The sequence below is a fragment of the Silene latifolia genome, chromosome Y (assembly GCF_048544455.1).
Source record: "Silene latifolia isolate original U9 population chromosome Y, ASM4854445v1, whole genome shotgun sequence".
NCBI lineage: Eukaryota > Viridiplantae > Streptophyta > Magnoliopsida > Caryophyllales > Caryophyllaceae > Silene > Silene latifolia.
In genome coordinates this window covers 301,072,091-301,093,580 of record NC_133538.1, presented here as the reverse complement: position 1 = coordinate 301,093,580, position 21,490 = coordinate 301,072,091, and the positions used below count along the sequence as shown (strand labels likewise).

At 37.8% G+C, this 21,490-nt stretch overlaps 3 protein-coding genes across 3 annotated transcripts; all 3 read left to right on the top strand.

Moving 5' to 3' along the window:
* Positions 1 to 1,762: 1,762 nt before the first annotated feature.
* Positions 1,763 to 9,433, top strand: LOC141626236 (uncharacterized). Its single transcript, XM_074440162.1, has 7 exons — positions 1,763 to 2,026; positions 7,136 to 7,457; positions 7,550 to 7,753; positions 7,842 to 8,078; positions 8,418 to 8,822; positions 8,919 to 8,961; positions 9,078 to 9,433. The coding sequence occupies exons 2-6, from the start codon at positions 7,143 to 7,145 to the stop codon at positions 8,943 to 8,945; spliced, it is 1,188 nt and encodes a 395-aa protein (XP_074296263.1). The 5' UTR covers positions 1,763 to 2,026; positions 7,136 to 7,142; the 3' UTR covers positions 8,946 to 8,961; positions 9,078 to 9,433.
* On the top strand, positions 3,564 to 5,468 carry LOC141631031 (uncharacterized). The gene has a single exon (XM_074443757.1). The coding sequence runs from the start codon at positions 3,564 to 3,566 to the stop codon at positions 5,466 to 5,468; it is 1,905 nt and encodes a 634-aa protein (XP_074299858.1).
* A 347-nt stretch (positions 9,434 to 9,780) lies between the features above and the next one.
* On the top strand, positions 9,781 to 11,788 carry LOC141626238 (uncharacterized). The gene is made up of 6 exons (XM_074440163.1): positions 9,781 to 10,071; positions 10,164 to 10,268; positions 10,362 to 10,437; positions 10,975 to 11,076; positions 11,172 to 11,267; positions 11,544 to 11,788. The coding sequence occupies exons 1-5, from the start codon at positions 10,001 to 10,003 to the stop codon at positions 11,181 to 11,183; spliced, it is 366 nt and encodes a 121-aa protein (XP_074296264.1). The 5' UTR covers positions 9,781 to 10,000; the 3' UTR covers positions 11,184 to 11,267; positions 11,544 to 11,788.
* Positions 11,789 to 21,490: the final 9,702 nt, after the last annotated feature.

The window sequence follows — 21,490 nt, the reverse complement described above, 5'->3', positions numbered from 1 at the left end:
AACATTTTCACAAATTACACCTCTTCGATTCATGATCGAGGAGAATTCTCTCAAACCAATTTTTAGAGTCACCACCTTCACACTTTAAGGTCCTAACAACTCGCTTAGGCACACACATTCAGAACTACGATCTGGTTTGATTTCACATCACGTGAATACGTAGGCAGTCCTTCAAGGACACAACCATACCCCTCAAAATCACTCTAATGTCCTAACAACTCGCTTAGGCACACACATGCAGAACTACGATCTGGTTTGATTTTGCAAACACGCGAATATGTAGGCAATCCTATTATGAGGACACAACCACACCCCCACACACATTCAATTTTCAAACCTTCAATTTGCAACCCATTGCACACACAGCTCAGAACTACAATCTGGTTTGATTTCGCAAACACGCGAATACGTAGGCAATCCCCCAACAAGGACGCAACCGCATACCCATTTCAATCTCGACCATTAACATCAATCCTCAAAACCAGCCCACCCAGCTGCAGAAAATTAATCTCATACCTCTTTACTGGGGGCTTCTTCCATAAGACGTCGCCCATTCCTTGTTTTGTCAAATTCCCACCTTCTCACTATGGGGGCTTCTCTTTCAAGACGCCACCCATCCTTTACACCCATAGCCTAGTGCTCGGTTCGGACGATGACAAGGTCTTGGTTCCGCTCTCCGAATTATCATACCCTGAGAAGGGATCTGAAACAAGCAAACGGAGGCAAAGATGTCTAAAGAAGATAATCAATTCGCGTTCCCCAGCCGAGCGGGCCTTCTACCCCAAGAATCTGATGCGCGTTATCACCCTCTGTTGGCTAAGGAGTTGCACTTAGATTGGCAAAGTCTGTCAAAGTAACCCATGTGTCGTGTCGCTACTGAGTTTGTGTCGCATCCACGACCGCCTATTGTCAGTTTGTCAGTATACATCCGTGTGCGTTAATGTCGTAACGGTCACGTGTCTCCAATCTATCAAATCACGGATCTAAGAGTAAGAAGACTCAATATTAAACTTCACAACTTTCAAAACTTCTATCTCCTCTCGTGTGAGATATTACATGCTAGTTGTTTATATGCCAACTGCTCACATGCTTATGTGTGTACGTGCTTATATGCTTGCATGCTACATGCTTGTCTATGCGACTGCGGATTTGTGTGGTCACTAACCATGTAGATAATATTGAGATGAAAAACGCACTCCAACTGAGTACTGGGTTCTTCCCAATAAATGCCGACCCGTGAAGTCCAAGGGCTTTAACCGCGTCAATTATATGGCATACGCTACCTCCCAAAGAGCGGCAACTCATATCCCCGGCGAGTCCTGAGAAGTTTCCAACTCCCTAGCGAGTGCCGATTTTTAAATGGATGTCACACATGCTATTTTCCACAGTCGATCATTCGACCATAGATGGCTGGCGAGCCTTACAACGCATATGGCTGGCGAGCCTTTGTCTGCAAACAAGATACAACTTAAGGACGGACTAGTACAAAAGTGACAATAGGCTAGTACGTAAGGCTACGGTCACTAAAAATAGCCGTAGCCTATTATAAAAGGCCACGGTTGTTGCAAAGAACCGTAGCCAAATGTGCACTAAGAAAGAAAAAGCTTCGGTTCAACTTCGAAACCGTAGCTAAAAATCTTTTATATACACTAAAAGACAACGGCTATTAAAGACCGTAGCCATTTATAAAATGAATTATTGGCGCTAAGCTCGTAAAATTTTGGCGCTGCACTTTTATAGTGCCTTATTCTAATAATATTAGTCCAATTTATCTATGCCTTATTATATTTCTTAATAAAAAATTCCTCTCATACCATTAAACAATTCATAAAACTCTTAACTCTAATATACAACTTCCTCTCATATCAGTAAACAATTCATTCTCCCTTCAAAAAAAAGAGAAAATTAAACAAAATCGATTCTTCAATTCCTGAACAACTCATCATACCGCTTGTCGCAAACACCAGTAATCTCACTCCGCTCACAACGACAGCACCACCACCGCCTCACTCAAAGTAAATTTAGGGTATTTTTTCTGAACAAATAAATTCTTTTATATAGTTATTTAATTTTTGCTTATTAATTTAATTTAGGGTTAGTAAAATTTAGGGGTTTTCTTTTCAATTTAGAGTCAGCTTATTTTTGTTTCGCGCCTGTTGTACGATGTTACAATTGGTCTTCTTCTGTAGTCGCAAACTCGCAATACTCAAGTAGGCCAAAATCTGTGCTTTTGCAATGTTATTTTGTCGGAATATTGTTATTTTATACCTACATGGTGTATTCATTGAATTGGAATGTTGTAGGTGGAATTTCTCTGCTAAAAGTCATAGTGTCGGCGTCTAATTTGAATTTATTTGTGTAATTGATTGAAATTAGAACAGCTTAATCATATAAATCATGTTTCAATCGCTTTAATTAATTCTTTCCTAAGTTTTTGAGGCGTGGTTTACATCATTTGTTGCAAATTTTGTTATAAGAAGATTCTATTGTGAAGGGAAAATAGAGTCCATGTTTCTGGAATAGTAACATAGGTGATAGGAAGTAGAATTATGCACCTTCAAAGTTGACTCGGAAGTTTATTTGTACTATAAGTTGTCTAGAAAGTCACCAACTTACGCCATTTCATGGCCGCTGATACAACTGTATGTGCTCATGTCATCTACGTATAGTCGTCCATTAGTCAACCCTTAAATCAGATTTTTGCAATTGCCTTTGTGTCTGGTATTTTGGTGAATCTGACTATTTAACTGAAATGATAAATTAATTTGTTGTTGTTTTCTTATTGTACTCGCTTTAGTTTAGAGTTATACAGCTTTTCAATTTAAAATATAGGGCAATTAGTTGTGAAAGCATGTGACTTATACTCTGATGTATTTAGTTGATTGTTCTTAAATCATCAAAATATGTGTAATATGCACATTGTAAATGTTAAGTTGGCATTTTTATAATGTTCTAGGAATTAGTTTTTTTTTTAATTATGTTTGGGATTAGGGGCTCTGGTTTTCTTTAATCACACTAATTGAATATTTTAATTCGGGGATTCAAACACTTCATTATTTTAGTTCTGAAAAGGACTCTCTGGTTCATTTGGTTCGTTAGTTTTGGTCGGAGACTCATTTCGTCCGGTCGCTTATGCTCGGTGAGCCGAATGAAACCAAAGTTTCATGTTTGGAACGCGGGACTTGGGTTGGCTCGACCAAATTTTTTTTTTCCGGAATTGATGTTGCTATGGACCAAGTACAAATCCATCAACATTAGCTTCATCGTCTTTGGGAACTTATATTCTTTAATTCTTCTTCAAATAAATCTTTTTCTTTCAAAAGTTAGAGTTTTTGTCAATTAAGACGAAGATATTAAACCAGGCCATGTGATTAAAAAAAGGCATTTTGATGCTGACGAGTTTTATAATAGTAGTAGTGAACGTTCCCTACCAACACAAAATATGTTATGTGACATTATTATCCCCTTTCCTATTGATATGTTTCTTTAATTAATTCTAGGTACAGTTTTTCTAGCCATAGATCGAAGTTTTTCTAGCCATAGATCGAAGTTGGATGTATAATATGAAACGTTCAACTCTTGAATTTCGGAATTTGGTGAAAGAGAAATTTGTGAGATGTGCTGTGGAGAATGCACTTAGAAAAGGAGAGACACGCATATTATGCCCTTGTATTGATTGTGAAAATTTGGAAAAAGTGTTAACTCCCGATGTTTATGTGGATCATTTAGTTTTACGTGGATTTGTAAAAGATTATACACGTTGGATATTTCATGGTGAACCCATAGGTATTTCTGGAATAGAAATAGGTAGACAAGAGACACGAGAATATGTTAATGATGATGATATTGAAAGGGACCGAATAGATAGCTTGATTGATGACGTGCAAGTTAATTTTGAGGACGAGCCACGTGTTTTGGAGAGGTTGCTAAGTGATGCGGAGAAACCTTTGTATCTTAATTGTGATAAATTCACCCGTTTATCTGCTGTAATGAATTTAATGTCTTTAAAAGTGGAAAATAGGTGGAGCGATACGAGTTTCACAGCCTTGTTAGAACTCTTAGATGACATGCTTTCCGAAGGTCACGTTCTTCCAAAATCTACTTATGAAGCCAAGAAAGTTATGTGTCCAATAGGTTGTGACTATGAAAAAATTCATGCATGTCCGAATGATTGTATTTTGTACCGTAAAAAATACAAGGATTTGCATAAATGTCCAAAGTGTGGGACATCACGATATCGGGTGAAGGACAAGGATGACAGTTGTGAGAAAAAGAAAGGCTATGCAAAGAAAGGTTCTCCAGCAAAGGTGGTGTGGTATTTACCTATAATACCAAGATTTAAGCGCATTTTTGCTAATGAAAATGAAGCTAAGAAGTTAAGGTGGCATTCAGAAATGAGAAAAAAAGATGGCAACCTCAGACATCCTGTTGATGCGCCTCAATGGAGAACAATTGATAGAATGTTTTCAGAATTTGGCAAGGATTCTAGAAATTTGCGCTTGGGCCTTTGCACAGATGTAATGAACCCTTTCTCTACTTTAAGTAGTCAGCATAGCACGTGGCCTGTCCTTCTTTGTATTTACAACCTTCCTCCTTATTTGTGTATGAAGCGCAAATACTTGATGTTGTCACTTCTTATACAAAGACCAAAGCAACCTAGAAACGATATAGATGTTTATCTAGAGCCTCTCATTGATGATTTGAAATTATTGTGGGATGAAGGGGTGATGGTGTATGATGCAGTTGAAAAAGTTGATTTCAAATTGAATGCTATGTTGTTGTGTACTATAAATGATTTTCCTGCATATGGCAATTTGTCTGGATACTCGGTTAAAGGGAAAAAAGCTTGCCCCATATGTGATGAGGGAACCGTATGTCCTTGGCTTACTTATAGTGGTAAGAATGTTTACACACACTATCGAAGATTTTTGCGACGAAATCACCCTTGTCGTAAGATGAAAAAAGCATTCAATGGGATGGTGGAGAATAAAATGGCTCCTATTCCACTAGAGGCAGATGAAGTATTTAAACAAGTCAAAGATATTAATGTTATTTATGGAAAACCCAACCGTTTTCTAAAGAATGCAAAATATAAGAAGTCTATATTCTGGGATCTTCCATATTGGCAACATCTGCCCGTAAGACACTGTATTGACATTATGCATGTTGAAAAAAATGTTGCTGAAAGTCTTATCGGAACACTTCTTAATATCCCTGGAAAGACTAAAGATGGGTATAAAGCAAGGAAAGATATTGAGGAGATGGGAATTCGGAAAGAGTTGGCACCACATGAGAATGGAAAGCGTGCATATCTTCCTCCAGCTTGCTATACTTTGTCTAAGAAGGAAAAAACAATTGTGTGTGAGTGCATTCGTGGTATTAAGGTACCACATGGTTATTCTTCCAATATGAAAATTTTATCTTGTTTCAATGAAGGATTTGAGGTTGATTGGTCTAAAATCTCATGATAATCATGTAATAATGCAACAATTTTTGCCCGTTTCCATTCGATCAGTGTTGCCTAAAGATGTCAGATGTGCAATTACAAGACTTTGCTTTTTCTTTAATGCGATTTATAGCAAAGTGATTGATCCAGACTCACTTGATAAGTTGCAAGCAGACGTCGTTGAAACTTTGTGCCAGTTAGAGATGTATTTCCCCCCTTCATTTTTCGATATTTTAGTACATTTGGTTGTACATTTGGTTAGGGAGGCTAAGATATTAGGCCCCGTACACTTAAGGGATATGTATGCGTTTGAGCGATATATGGGTATTTTGAAAAGGTATACAACTAATAGATATAGGCCGGATGCTAGTATTGTTGAAGGCTACATAGCCGGAGAGGTTATTGGGTTTTGTAAAGATTATTTGGCAAATGTTCAACCATTTGGGCTTCCAAAATCTCGACATGAAGGGAGACTTGAGGGTAAAGGCACTATTGGAGCAAATTGGGTGTCTTTCAATTGTGAAGAACTTAGTAATGCTCATTTCCATGTCTACAACATCTTACTGAAGTTCATCCTTACCTAGAGGAACACATGCAAACATTAAGGGCGGAACATCCCTTGAAGAGTGAGAAATGGTTAGCTGAACAACATAACAAGTGCTTTGTGAAATGGTTTAGGGGAAAAGTGCTGGGCGAGTTGTCAAATACTCCTGATACAGTGGGTGAAACCGTTAAATGGTTAGCTTATGGCCCAAATAATGAAGTTAAATCATTTGAAGGGTATGATATCAATGGCTATTGTTTTTATACCGAGCGTCAAGATAGTAAGAGTACAATGCAAAATAGTGGAGTTACAGTAGTGGCTTCATCTACTGAATTTGGCACTAGAGGTAGTACACCTGTTCATAGTCAAATGCCCTATTATGGGATCATTGAAGACATATGGGAGTTGCAATATGCAATATTCACGATTCCTTTGTTCAAATGCAAATGGGTTGATAGTAAGAAAGGTTTACGCGTAGACGAGTATGGCTTTACATTGGTAGATTTTAGTAGGCCGGGGTACAAGAATGAGCCTCTTATAATGGCTTCACAAGCAAAACAAGTTTTCTATGTCGTGGATCCAGTAAATGATAAGTGGCATGTTGTGCTTCAAGGTAAGAGACGTATTCTTGGAGTGGATGATGTAGATGACGAGGAAGAATATGATCAATTTGATGATATTCCTCCTTTTTCTGATTGATTGCCAGGAATGCCCCCTGAAAATGACACCCTAGTTAATTATGTAAGAGATGATCATAATGAGGGCATTTGGGAAGAGGCAAATTAAACTAACTATATGACGAGTTGATTTTATTTGTTGAACTTTAAATTCAATCTACTACTTGAAGTTGTGTCAAACTGGATGTATTGGTGCTTGCCTTTTTTAGGCCTTGATATAATACTACTTACATTTTCAACAAAATAAAACTTGTTATGTTTTTATTCTATATATTCTATTTTGTCTATTCCTGTGTAACTTCCTCCTTTTTTAGTCCTTATGTTTAAAGGTTAACATTAAATAAATACCTGGTTGCAGAAATGTGGTGATTAGAAACAGGTAAAAGCAACATTTATATGGTCATATATTATTTGGATTTTAATAGTTTACATGCTTTATATTTGCTCTAAGTGATGTTTACTCTGTAGGAATTTTATGATGGAGGATAATTCCGAGAGTGGTAGCAGTAGTGATACCTCTGCCGATGAAAATATAAATAAGATGGAGAATAGAAAAAGAAGTCGTCCTAAACAAAAGCGAACACGAGGACCTACTAAATTGAAGAAGCTTGAAGGTAAAGGTCCATTTCCTCTAGCATGGGATAATCCTGGTTGTCCAACGGGAGAATTTGCTACTAAGTTTGCAAGTTATTGCGGTAGAAAGGTTCGTAGTCAAGTGAAAATCACCTTTGATGATTGGGATAAAGATGTTGATGTTGGTCTTAAAAATTTACTTTGGGAAGTTATAGCTGTAAGTCTCTTTATTTGTTATTACTTTTCCATTCAAACTTACTTGGTTATGTTTAGATATAGCTGTGATTTACTTTCGTTTTATATTTTTAGAAAAAGTACCAAATTCATGAGAGACATAAAGCGTATGTGCTATGTTCTTGTGGGAGTAAGTGGAAGGATTTTAAGGGAAAATTGACTCCGAAGTATATACGTAACAAACATCCCAAGTATGATTCGCCGGCTGATTATTATAACTTTATTGAACCTGCTGATTGGGAGAAATTTAAAAAATCCCGAGAGACCGAAGAATTCAAGGTGATGTTATGATTTTTACGAACAATGTGGACGTATTATAGATTCCTTCCGTTAATATTTTTTTTACATCATCATTTGCTTATTTTAGGAAAAAAGTAGGAAAGCTTCAGAAAGTCGTAAGCAGAGTGAGCATCCTCATCTTATGGGTAGGCGGGGATATAACCAAAGAGTGGCTGAATGGGTAGCCGAATCTTCCACGTCTTCATCTTCACCAAAATCCGTGAGCGATTTATTTCTTGATCGTAGTTGGCGTTGGATTAAGGGAAGGACTAAATCTGATGGGAAAGTTCCAAATAAGAAAACTCAAGAAGTTGTCGAAGAAATGGTTATGCTTTGTTCAGTCAGAGTTATTACCACCCAATTCTTATCTCTTAGGTTCAGTATCAGACTTCTCCATTTAGTCTTCACCTGCTCCCTTATTCATTCAGCAATTTAAGTCAATTTAATTAGGACTGTCAAGTATTGAGTTAATACACCTCAATGTGTCGTTCCTAGGATCTGAACTTCTCACTCACAAGGGTGACATTGATAGAACATATGGGGAACAGTTTTCAGTTTGTTGCTTCTAGTATTGAGTTAAAATTTTATATAATGCTACTAAGTTAAAATGGTTAAAAGAAATAATATGACTATTATTATGTAACTTTGTTTTGTATCATATCAGACTGAATGGAACAAGAAGGTAGCTTCAGGAGAATTTGTTCCAAATAGATATGATGACGTCTTGTCACGTAGCCTAGGTAAGAAGGAACACTCGGGTCGAGTGAGAGGATTTAGTGCAAGAGTTACTATCAAGGACGTGTTTGGAACATCGCATCGGACTTCTCAAAGACCTAACGGAATATCTGATCAAGAAGTAGCTGAAATTACGCAGAGAATACAAAAGGAAACTCAAGAGAACTTTAGCCACCTTATTCATAAAGAGGTGACTGGCATATTAAAGAAATTAGGATTGAAGCTACCGGACGATTATGATGAATATCAGAGTAGTTGTCAATCTGTCAACCCGGTAAAAATTGTAGAGTGGAGCAGAGAAGTACATGTAACCCCTGATCCTAAGGAGTTAAAGGTATTTTTGTACTATGAATCATTTATTATTTAACAAACAAAGTAACACTAGATAACTAGTTATTTGTCTAACCTCTTGTTATTGTTATTCTAATAGTGTCATCAAGCCAACAACTGCGCCTAATCCCATCGAGTTAAAGGTATTTTTGTATTAAGATCATTACTTTAATTTTACTCCATATTTATTTTGACAAACAAAGTAACAACTGACGAACTAGTTATTTGATTTTGATACACATTTTATTTTACTTTTTAGGAGCCAACAAAGTGTCGACTAACTTGTATTCATGATGGGGTGATTTTCAACGTTGCTGAAGCTACTGTTTGCCCAAATGAAGATGACACACAGTTAGTCCATGGTACGTCATTACTCGTTGGTAATGTGAGAGTGTCAATAGATAAAGTTTTGGAAGGTACTGCCCCACTTCCTGTTCCCACACAATTTCTCGAGCTTGTAGTAGATGCGGCCGGAAGTTTTGTCCAGTGGCCGAAGGAGCTAATTGTGGTTGGAGACGAGGTGCATATAGATTAAATTTTATAAAGCTCTATAATTGTTTTTTTAGTGGAAATGTGAGAATATTCATTAATCAGTAGCATCATTAGTTGGAAGTTTTTTCTATTGTTTCTTGTTATTGTTATTCTAATAATGTCGATCTTTTCCGTAAGGAATCACTTTTCATTAGACCTTCAGCTACCAAGACACAAAAACAAACTTCAAAAGGGTCTATGATCAGACCAACAAGTGAGCCTAAGATTGATGATTATACATCGGCTATTGGACCTGAATGTAAGAAGTTACATGATTTGCTTTCCTTAATGGTTCCTAAAGCAAAAATATTTGACGTAATCTTGCCATCAAAAGTATTTTCCTTTGAGACGGATAAAACTATATTTGTAACGGAGGAAGATATTAACCAACTACTTCGCATGGCTTTCTTGAATGTGTCATGTATTCAGTTGTTCATGTTGTAAGTTAGTACATATCTTCTCTTTATCCATATACTAAATTCAAAGTATATATAAATACTTTATATTAGTGTGATTCTAATATTTTTTTTGTATGTAAGGTATTTACAAAAGCACTGTGAAGAAAAAAATGAAGGCTCGTCTTCTATTGCTTTTTTATGTCCAACAATCATATCTCAAATAGGCGATGATAAAGAGCGTAATGATGAAGTAATGAAGTATGTGGAAAATAGCTTGTATCAAATGAAAAATATTGGTGTCGTCTTAGTACCATTTTGTCAAGCGTAAGTATATTACCAATTTGGTGATCTTTATTTTTATTTTTATTTTTTTTGTGAATATTTATTTAAATTTGATGTTTTAATTATATATGTAGAATGCATTGGACGCTGATAATTCTTTGTCCACTTGTACAAGAAGCGTATTTTTGTGATCCTTTGTCTAAAAAACGTGATGTGACCTTTAAATACCTCTTACAAGAGTATGTAAAGCACTCTTGTATTTTACTAATACTATACATACGCACTTTTATAAACTCTCTCAGTTTAACCATCAATAATTATATTTTTTATAGTGCGTTTCGAGGTTTTAAGGCTCGTGGAGGTTATACTTTGAAATCAGGGATGTCATTAAAATGGAGCAATTTGGAAGTAAGTTTTTAGCCTAGTTATCTATCTCATTGCTATTTCAACAGTTCAGATGATCTATTTTGCTGCATTTTTAGGTATGCTCAACTGCAATTGTATTTTTTGAGTCCATATCTTATACAAACAACAATTCCATAATACAGTCTATGCATTTTTGTTTTGTTCCTCGCATTGCTCCTTTGAATTAGATTTATGACATTTGTCTTGCATTTGCTCCAATTTTCTACCAGTTGTATAACGATTCTACTATAGGTGCACATGAAAAAAATGTTCATGTTAGTATCATCCATTAGATAATAGAATGTTTTGGGATAGCCCTCCACACCATTCGTATACCGCATTTAGGCTCTTGCTCTCTATACCATTCATACTCATTCTTTGTTGTATATTTATGATCATCTCCATCCCATTTACCATCTAGGTATCTTGTAGCAAATTTGTCCCTTACATGGCAAATTTTCCGTTTTATAGTTCTATTATATTGAAAATGGAGTAACCTAATTGAAAATGGAGTAACCTTTTGATATTGGTTTTTTTTAGTGTCACCAACAACCTGGAGGTACAGAGTGCGGTTATTATGTTATGCGGTACATGTTAGATATTGTGAGGCACTACAATCAGAATATAACTGATTATAATAAGGTATTTAATATTTAAATGACAAGTTTTGACAGACGATACAATTTTTTTTATTGTCACGTTCAATTATACATATTTATGTTTTGATGTATTGATAGTGGTTTGGATAAAAAAAGGCTTATCCGGTTGAAGAAGTGAACGAGGTTCGAGATTTATGGGCTACTTATTTGATGACGAACCATCTCTAGTTCTAGGTAATTATATCATACTCATCACTTTGAGTCATGTTCATCTCTACTTAGTTTCTTGCTAAAATTATGTTGGAATAGTGTACAATTGACGGCTTTTAACTATCTTTAAATGGCATTTGTGTCGATGGAACTGGGGAGTTGATAGAATCTTGTTTACATCCCATTCATATTGCAAACTTGTTTAATGATTATACATTGTCTTCAAAATCTACTCCCTTCTCCCTTTTTATTACCAATCTATCTTCATTTTCTCGTATCCTTATTTAGTTTTACATATAGGTGAAATAAGACATTTGAAGGTCACCAAGTTTTCAAGAGAAGCATGAAGAGATATGGCGGGTGATCTATCAATCTGGCCGGACTTCTTATCATTTTTTGGGGGTGATTGAGGATGTATTTTGTAGCCGTAAAATATTAATTAACTTATGTTGTTGAGGAACTTGAATTGTATTTGGAAAATACGAATGTATACTCAGCACGATGCTTTTTTGTTATAAAATAGACCCAAGTGATTTTGCTTCCGATGGTGATGAAATGGTAAATTGTATATAGGTGGCTTTTATTTGCGACTAGAAGTTTTGCAAAATAGCTGGCACAAATGATGGTTTGCGATTACAGTTTTGCAGGGTAATAAGCACAAATAGTGGTGGGCACCAGCCACTTTGGACGTGGGCTTGTGGCTACGGTTGTAGTCCTGAAGACCGTGGCATAATGTTCACTTTTGGCTACGGTTAATTATTAGGACCGTAGCTTTTTATGCACTTTTGGCTACGGTTGTGAACCGTAGCCTTTTCTTCTCTACTTAAAGCTACCCCCAGATTTGCTACGGTTGTACGACCGTAGCCTTAGGTCATTTTTAACCGTGGCCGTAGGCCATTTTTGTACTAGTGACGTATCCTGAGATGCCTCGGGTACGACTCCTTTTCACAAGCTGGCGAGCCTTTTGTAATACTCCGTATTTATGAGTCTTTGGGTACTCTATCGAGTAGGCCTTACTCTGCCGAGTAAGGGTGAGTTGCGTTTTAAAATAGTTTCTGACCTGTTGGGTACTCGATCGAGTAACTAGGATACTCGATCGAGTAAGGGGGCACTCGATCGAGTACCTTAGCTACTCGATCGAGTAGCCGGTTTACGGGGAGTTATTTCTCGGGTTTTGTTAATTATGCGATTAAGGTATATAATCTTTTCCGTCATCATTCTAAACACTTTTCAAAACCTAAATTACTGTCAAAGAGACAAAGCAAGTACGTTCATCCCTTTAATCGCATTGTTAGCAAATCCCGGAGTTTGGAAGGTCGGTTTTCATCGTTTGTTATACCGTTGAGATCCTTGCGTCGAGGGTAAGATCTATGTACCCTTTTTACTGTTTTTCCTTTAAGTTGGTTAAACCCTAATATGGGGATTTGGGGGTTTTGTGTAGATTGTGATTTGGTAGTGTTTATGTGTTTGTATGATAGGAGGAGGTTTTGTAGAAGAGGCTTTTTGATACAAATGTTGATACCGTCCCGATCGTTGTGCTTTCCGGTAGGATTTCCTACTCAGTATTAGTCCCATAATGGGATGATTGTTGATGTGTTGAGATTGATTGTTTAATATCGTAATTGTTTTGTGACGGCTGTGATTGTGATTGTGATTGTTTGTCTCTGGTTCTCGAGATGCGTTCTCGGCTGAGTGGAGTCACTTGCGGGAGTGGCTTCACGCCCTAGTTTCGCCCTCCGTGGAACCCGTCACGGGAGGGGATGTGCACATTAATGGGACAGGGTTATCGCTCGGTATGATGAGCGGGGCTTAGGTGGGAACGATCGGTCCCCAACGCGTGGCTGGTCCAAAGGGATAGTCGGTGACGGATATTGATGGGGGTGGTGTGATTGTGTGTGTGTGACCGTTTGAGCTGTGTTGTTTGTTGTGTTGTTGGATTATATAAATTGTGTGATTAGTACTGACCCCGTTTAAATGTTTTAAAAACTGTGGTGATCCATTCGGGGTGGTGAGCGAGTTATTGAGCGGTATGATATGACGCGTATGGGATAGGCCGGGATGAGTCGTCACGTGGCGACTAAAGTCTCTCCGCCGTGTCGACGATGTTTTATAGCTTTGATAGATTTAGCAAAGAGACCGTCGAGAATCTTGTATTTCTTTTTATCAGTTTGGAATTGCTATGTAATCACTTTAAACTTTATTTACTTTTAAAGTTGTTTCGTTATTGTCTTATGAATATCATGCCTCGGGTAACCGAGATGGTGGCATCCTTATACCTGAGTGGTCCTGGTAAGGCACTTGGAGTATGGGTGAGTTACAAATGGTATCAAAGCGACGATCCTGAAACCTGTAACCAATGAATTTCATGAATATAGGGAGTCAATTAAAATGAACCCTGGGTAAAGGTTTTAGGAGCTAATGCAAAGGCTTGGGAGACGTCCTAAAGTCGCGAACTCGCCCTATAATTTTGAACCGGTCACCATGGGATATGAGTCGGGATCGCTATGTGTTTATCTTGTGAATTGTGTACCTATATGGTGATGTGTGGCATGAATCGGTGGATGTATGTATGTGGAGAATGGGGAATGTGTAGAAAAGATGGTGATGATGTGATTTCGTAAGCTATTGATTGAAAGCATGATAGTTGGTTTACAATGTTGTTTTGAATTGTAGGAAAAGTATATGAGAATGATGAATGATGTGGTAGAAAAAGGAAGTAGCTCATATGTGATAATATGTGATGAATGATGATGTTGCAGGATGGATTTTAATAATATGGCAATGTTTGTAACATGTGAATAGGGGATTTTATGTTGTATATTATGTTATTGTGTACGTAAAGTTATAAAATAAAAGCATGTGGTAAATCGTGATTGACAAGTTAAATAATCTATGTGCATGATTAATGTTGTTGCTTGGCTTTTGAAAATAGTAACATATGATTATGAATATTGGTTTTATGAGTTTTGGACTGGTTTTGTTTGCTTGGTTGTTGTTTAAGTTGTTTGGAAGTAAAATCAAGTAGTTGTGTTTTTCGATTATAAAGAGGTTGTCTTTAAACTGTTATAACTTGAGATGCATAAATGATTTTGATGTGATTCCAATTGGAGGTGATAGCTTGTCCTTTTACAATTCTAACGATAGGTCACATGCCCAAAACAACCAAGTAGTGAGTGAGTTATAACTGTTTTACGAAAACTGGACAGTGCTGAGAATTGGGGTACTCGATCGAGTAACCTTGGTACTCGATCGAGTAAGGGGGAACTCGATCGAGTACGTTAGTTACTCGATCGAGTAGCCCTGGTGATTTTTTTTACGTGCTTCTGATCTTCACCTACTCGATCGAGTAAGTCCCTTACTCGATCGAGTGGCCGGTACTCGATCTAGTGACCCCTGTTTTGGGTCATATGCTTATCTTTTGACATTCGTTGCATATTATGTTTAATTCAAAGTTGTTATTTTACTTCTTTATGCATTGTTTTACATGTAAGTTGGTCTTGATACGTAAGTTACCCAATCTTATGGGGTGGTGAGTGGCACCTTATGGTGAGTATGAGTTTGGTGGGAGGAGATGAGCTATATGTGGTTGTGCTGAGAAGTGGAAAAAGAAAAAGAATATGGATGAGCTGATTGAGGCATGGTGCAAGTTTTGGTGAGACGTTGTGAGTGATTTATTCGTGAAATTGAGTGATGTAAAAGTAAGTGAAAGTGGGTAAGGGATGATGTGGGTCTAAGGAACGTGAGAATGAAAAGATTGAAAGGAAGGTTTGGATAGTGGCAACTTGAGATGTGTAAAGAATTATGGAGTGAGATGGTTAGGAGTCGTGTGGGTCAAGAATATATGTAGTGAAAGTTCGTTTTAAAGGGGTTGAGAAGAGTGGTATATAGTGAACTTTATGGAGACATGTTGCGAGGTGGATTTGTAGATAGTGAGTGAGTTTGGGAGATTTGGTTTATTAAGAGGTGAAACTACGTGTGATTTCTTTGGGCATTTAACGGCATGAAATGAAATGTTGTTTAAACAAAGAACGTTGATTTTATGGATAGGTTAGTGACAAGTGTGAGCGATAGCATAATAAGAGAAGATCCATGGTAAGAAAGAGTGAGATGATATCGACATAAAATAATGGGATTTGAGCTTTGGCGGAATGAGAAGGTAACCGGAGCACTAAAGAATTAGATAGAAGTAATAAGGAGTTGAGTTATTAAATGGTATTGCTGAATGTGAAGAGAAAAGAAGAGTAAAAAGTAAGCTAAGGAAAATTTTCACCGGAGTTATGTGATATAAAGGTAAGGAATCATCGAAATGTGTGATATTATCATGAGGATGTTAGTTAATGGTTATATGGGAGCTTCAGGACAACATGATTAATAATGAGTTTCGAGGAATTAAGAGAGTAAGAGTTGGTGGAGTATTTACACGATATGAGATTTTTGGTGGAAAGTTAGATGACGATACAATTAAGATAGTATTGGGAATAATGTTGAGGTAGTTTTGTTGATGGATTTGATGTTCTTTATTTGGGGATGTTAACCAAAGATAGGAGAAAAACCGTGTTGTTTTGATATGAGTGTAAGAGGTTTGATATACGAGCAGTGGTGGTATTGTGGTGTTGTCACTAGTGGTTAAGGGTGATGATAGATAAGAAAGACAGCAGTCCTAGAGAGGTTGATTTTACAAAGGCCGGATTGATATGTATGGTTGTAAGGGAGTATAAGATGTGGTTATATGAGGCGAGCGCTAGTGGTTGAATATTAATGGTATGGCATGAGGTGATGGTTATGCGAATGGGAAAATATGTTATGAGGGGCATATGAGTTAAGCTCGGGCGACAGGTAACCTTTATCGAGTGGTAACTTACGTGATCAGGATGGACTAGTTGGATGTGATTATGGGTCTATGATGTGTATAAATGTTTGTGTGAGATTCTGACCTCACGAGAAGCGGTATGGTGTGATAGTTATAAAGATGTTATATGAATGTTTGTGATATATGTAGGGTATGACAATTTGATGGAATGAGGCTAAAAAGGTAATAATTTGATTGATTTGGCGTGACTAGTTATAATTTTATGTGTATTGATAACACATGCGTATTCCGTGAAGTGGTAGAGATGATGTTCATGAGGTGCTTATCTGTTTATCCATATAATATGTTGCGTTGTGATTTAATAAAGTGGATTTGAGTAAGTTTTTCTTGTCTGAGAAGTTATGCTGAGTCAGTGTTTATGGGTTTGAGTAAGTTGTGATGTCTATCGGTGCGGTTGTGGTGCCTCGGGTGGTGATCCGGGCACGGTACTTCGTGTTGTGATGCGGGTATTTTCGCATTGCGGTGCGGTTGTTGGTGACGGTGTTGTGATGCCGTCACCGGTTGTGGTGGAGTAGGCGGGATGATTATGATACGAGTTTTCGAAAGTGCATACCAGTTATACATAGATTGTTGTTTTGTTTCTTTGTTGTTCTTTGTGAGTTTTGGTTGAACATGTAGATTTGTTTTGTTTGTTGATGTTTCTTACCAGTTTCAACTTGGGTGTGAGGTTAGAGTATGATATGGGAGAAAGTTGTGTATGTTTTGTTGTTGTGATGGTATAGTGATTTTCTGTTGAAAGGGCACAGTTGTAAGAGGTTGTACAGAACATTTGACCTTGTTGTAGATGAGACATCGGTGCACATAGTCATGGCAAGTGATTCGTGGAACATGTGTCGTAATGATCTGAAAGCTGTAGGTGGTTTTAATCTTTCGTTGGGCCAGTGAGGGAAGGGTGTTTGGATTTAGTGTCTTGTTAAGTCATGTATGAGTTTTGCAGTGATGAAAGAAAAGAACTTGAGGATCTTGTGTGAGTGTACGTAACACGTGTGGATCGTGAGTTATACTTTTGGCGATAGAAGTTTTATATAGTCTATATAGAGAGGTATGTCATGTTGCGGTAATGTGGAAGTGTTGGAGTATTGGTTATGCTAAGGGTTTTGCGGTATTAGTTAGATGGAGTGCAGAGTGAATTGAAGTATGAGAACTGTTTAAGTAAGAAAGCCTTGGAAATAGGAACGGTTATAGAAATGAGGTTATAGGCGGTTATCTTTGACATGTGGTGGTGATGAGGATGATGAGATGATTTAACTAAGGATTTAGTATTAGTGAGTTACGAGGACGTAACATTTGTCTTAAGAGGAGTAGGATGCGATAAAAGTGAGTTTCATGGTTGTGCATGTTGTAAAATAATTGGAAGTAGAGTGTTAGCATAGCGTAAAGGAGGGATTTGTTTTGTGGTTGATGTTGTTAAAAGGCCATGGCCGTGCTTGTAGTAGTGTGATGTTTAGGAGTTCGAGAGTTTTGATAGTGGCATGATGATGTTTATGAGTGTAAGTAAACTTCGAGGACGAAGTTCCTTTTAAGGGTGGTAAAATGTAACATTCCGTTTGATGTTAGGGGTATTTTGATATTGGATTGGCTCTGGATGATGTATTACGGAGCTAGTTGGTAGTGTATGGAGTTAGTGTTGAGAGAGATATAATGGAGTCGATACGATATCGTGAGCCATGTTGTGGAGGTAGGAATAGTTAGTGGAGTTGGTGTTACGAGTTCATGTTTGGGTTGGAGTTTTGTTTTGAGTTCTTAGTCACGTTGTTGTATCTTGATCGAGTTAGTATGTTTGTTTTTGAGTATGGGTTGAACTTCGGGGACGAAGTTCTTTTTAAGGAGGGAAGACCGTAATACTCCGTATTTATGAGTCTTTGGGTACTCTATCGAGTAGGCCTTACTCTGTCGAGTAAGGGTGTGTGGACAAGGCCCTCGGGAACTGCGTCCGCGGGATCCACACTAGGCATAATCGACTCGAGGTTCCTTCGAATCGAATTAAGACAAATTAGAGTCGCCACCAATTTTTATGGGAACTTGGAACCGTTCAAGTCAACTTTACACCTTTCATCGAAAAGCATAAAGCCAATCGACTACGAGTGATTAAAGATAAAGACTTGTACCCTATATCACTCGATTTGAATGACTCTCGTAATCCAATGGTATTTAGACGGATCCACAAAACATAGATCTTGAGTAAGGGGTGAGGGTACGTGTTAGGAAGCCCATAAGGACACTTAACCCCGCCCGTCGATAATGGCCTCTACTAAGTCAAGTATCGGATTTCAAACAAGGTCGTAGCTACTGCGATATATGATATGCAAACATCGTTTTAAAACCCTAACATGTGAAGTTTCTATGTCGATTTAGATGCAACTAAACTAACTTTGTCAAAGTTGTAATTTAGCATGTGGGTTGATTGATCTAACAACATATAAAGCAAACAAGGCTTAAGGGGAATGGGGGAGCCGTTGGGATCTACCCTATTACAACCCAGGCATTTCATGCCGACACAACGAGAATTTAGAGATACAACTCGATCTAAATACAATTGCTATATACGACACCATACACGACACATGGCCATTCGGCCTAGGAAAATGTGCATAAGGGGGGTGGCCCACGGCTTACATGACTCACGGCCTTAGGTCACTCCTCATAATGCGTGCTTTCGCTTAATCTCATCGAATTAGACATGAGGCCACACACCAAAACATGCATTAGCATAAACCGGGCCATGTTGCTTTAAACAACATGCGATTTACTACGCTCTTACACGAATTGGAACACAACCATCTAACCAAATGAGACTAAGGTTTTTGAAGAAGTTTTGACTCGATAAAAGTAAAACAATCTTGAAAATTACAACTCAATGAACAAACTATAAATTACAAGCTACGAAACAACAAAGAACAAACGAAGCAAGAAAGACAAAAGATACGACCACCCTCACGGCCAAGCCACGGCCACCCTAGTTCCTAAGTTAGGTTCATTAGTTAGATCAAATGATTGTGAAACGAGTTAGAAAACGAGTTAGAAAACAAGTTAGAAAACGACGTTGATCGATTGAGAAGATATCGCGCGAATGCATTCTACACGGCCTAATAAAGGGTCCAATTAGGTCACAAAGTTACAAGATTAACGCTTACTCATCGAGTGTTAATAGGAAGGTGCTAATCACGCACTCCTATGCTAGCGAGAAATCAAGTGAAAAGAGAGATGCATTCAATTAGGTTATAGAATTGTTGGTCGATTTTAATGCTTGCGTCGAAGCACCCTAACATGTCTAATTAGGTTATTTAATCGATATAAAGTCGTCTAAACGAGTCATATGTTAACAATCAGAGGTCGAACTAACATACAACGGGTCCTAGGGTAGGTCGAATTGGTCGAAACAAACGAGGGGTCAAAAACGAGGAACGAAGTTAGAATTCGTTTTATTAATGCCCTACGTTGAACACGAGGATATGTAAATGAGACGGGGTGTACGACCGACCGATGTGGCGGATTTCTTTCCCATCTCAAGTCAACGCAGGTGTTCGTGGTGGTACTTTAACTCATACTCGGACTAAACTAGTTTCATAGTTAATGATAACAAACGATAAACAAAATAAAACGAAACAATAAAAAACAAACATAAAAAAACGAAATAAAAGGGATAAGAGGAGGATTTGATGCACCCTAAACCTACATGTATCGTTGACACCGTTTTGGGTTGTAATCGATCGTAGATTTTATCTCGAGAGGCCGTCGTCGACGAAGGAACAAAGCAAACAACACGTTTTTTTGCAAATATGGACAACAACTTTCAAACGGCAATTTCTCACTCGTTTCATGGTGAAAATTAGATTTAAAAGATGTTTTGAAAACTAGAAATAGAGTAGAACAAAGATCTTAAAACAATCTTTGCTCGTTTTGAATTATTGGGCACGAAAAACGAGCACAAACAGAATTGGACAGACAGGAAAAGCCGCGAAAACAGAGTGTATAACACTCTGTTTTTCGAGGGGATTCGTGTACTCTCAAGGGCAATTTGGCTCGTAAATATTTGTCTAAGATTCAGGTGGATGTTGTATGGTTAATTTGGAACAAGAAACTCGAATTTTGATGGAGGTTTGAGGGTTGACCGAAGGGTTCCAAAGAGGACACACAAACTGATTCTCAGTTTTGTATGTCGGTTTTGTCGAGGGTTTTTGAAAGGCAATTAGGGTTTGTTTCTGGAGTTTAAAGCTTGTAAGTGACGGTAGTATGTATGGAGAACTTAGAGGAATGAATGTATGGTAAGGGGGGGGGGGGGGGGTATTTATAGGGAGTTAAAGTAGGGTAAAAGTGAGCAACAAGCAGTCGGGCTGCTCTTTTTCGCTGCTGCTGTCCAGCAGCTATTGTGAGCTCGTGTAGGGTTTTGAAGGGGTGTTTCTTGGTGGTTAAGCTAGGGTAATATGGGTAGGATACCAGGGTATCGATTAGGGTTAATGGGCACGGGTTTAAGTGGTGTTTGGAGCTGGTTTGGGGCTGTTTAGTGGACTCGGGTTGAAGGGTGACGGACTGGTTTGTGCTGCTGTTTGGGGCTCGAAAATAAGGAGGTATGGACGTGGGTTTTCATGGTATTAGGGCCTGGTTATGAGGGTGAGTGATGGGTTGGGTTACGGGTCAGGAATTGGTTCGAGTTTGCTTCGAAAATCGTGCTCAAATCGAGTTGAAAACGAGCTCAAAATCGCGTATAAAACCATCGTAAAAAACGAGTTCTTCAAATACGATTTATAAACGATATAAATTGATTTTTCAAATCAATTAATTAAAGAATGATTTTTCAAATCAAATATCTATTTTATTTTCAATAAAATAAAATTATGAAAATAAATTCAAATTAAAACAATAAAATGAATTCACTTTAAAAAACATTAATTTAAATATCATTTAAATTAATAAAATACTTCGTCGACAACGCTCATTCTACATCGTAAAACGAGCCCAAATAATGAAAATGACAACTAAAGAATACATGTGTCCTATAATCATCGGGTGTTTGTCGGGTTCTCTATAAATTCCAATATCGACGGATACAGGTATCTACAGAGCCCCCACTTTGACTGAGGCTTGGACAAGGCAAAAGTAAAAGTATACCCCAGGTCCCTCTCGATCTGAGGATTCTGCAGGTCGTTTATAGTCTATTAGACTTGCGTATATAAGCTACTTGACCATAAGAAGAGATCATACCGAAACTTCGTCGGGGATTAACTCTTACTTCATTGCGTCAAATTGTCATCATTGGTCGTCGACCCATAAATTGCATATATGGTGGATTGAGCCTTATCCTTAGGCGCCTACGTATCCGTTTCTCGACGGAATCAAACCCGCGTCGTAGTTCGGCAACCTGCCGACACATGCCCAA

Excerpts from the sequence above, each read along its gene's own strand:
- LOC141626238 (XM_074440163.1), top strand. The coding sequence starts at position 10,001 with ATGAAGTATGTGGAAAATAGCTTGTATCAAATGAAAAATATTGGTGTC. Across the intron at positions 10,072-10,163 it reads TTAGTACCATTTTGTCAAGC|AATGCATTGGACGCTGATAA; the intron begins GTAAGTATATTA and ends TTATATATGTAG. Across the intron at positions 10,438-10,974 it reads TAAAATGGAGCAATTTGGAA|TGTCACCAACAACCTGGAGG; the intron begins GTAAGTTTTTAG and ends GGTTTTTTTTAG.
- LOC141631031 (XM_074443757.1), top strand. The coding sequence starts at position 3,564 with ATGAAACGTTCAACTCTTGAATTTCGGAATTTGGTGAAAGAGAAATTT.
- LOC141626236 (XM_074440162.1), top strand. The coding sequence starts at position 7,143 with ATGATGGAGGATAATTCCGAGAGTGGTAGCAGTAGTGATACCTCTGCC. Across the intron at positions 7,754-7,841 it reads GAGAGACCGAAGAATTCAAG|GAAAAAAGTAGGAAAGCTTC; the intron begins GTGATGTTATGA and ends TGCTTATTTTAG. Across the intron at positions 8,823-8,918 it reads CTGATCCTAAGGAGTTAAAG|TGTCATCAAGCCAACAACTG; the intron begins GTATTTTTGTAC and ends TTATTCTAATAG.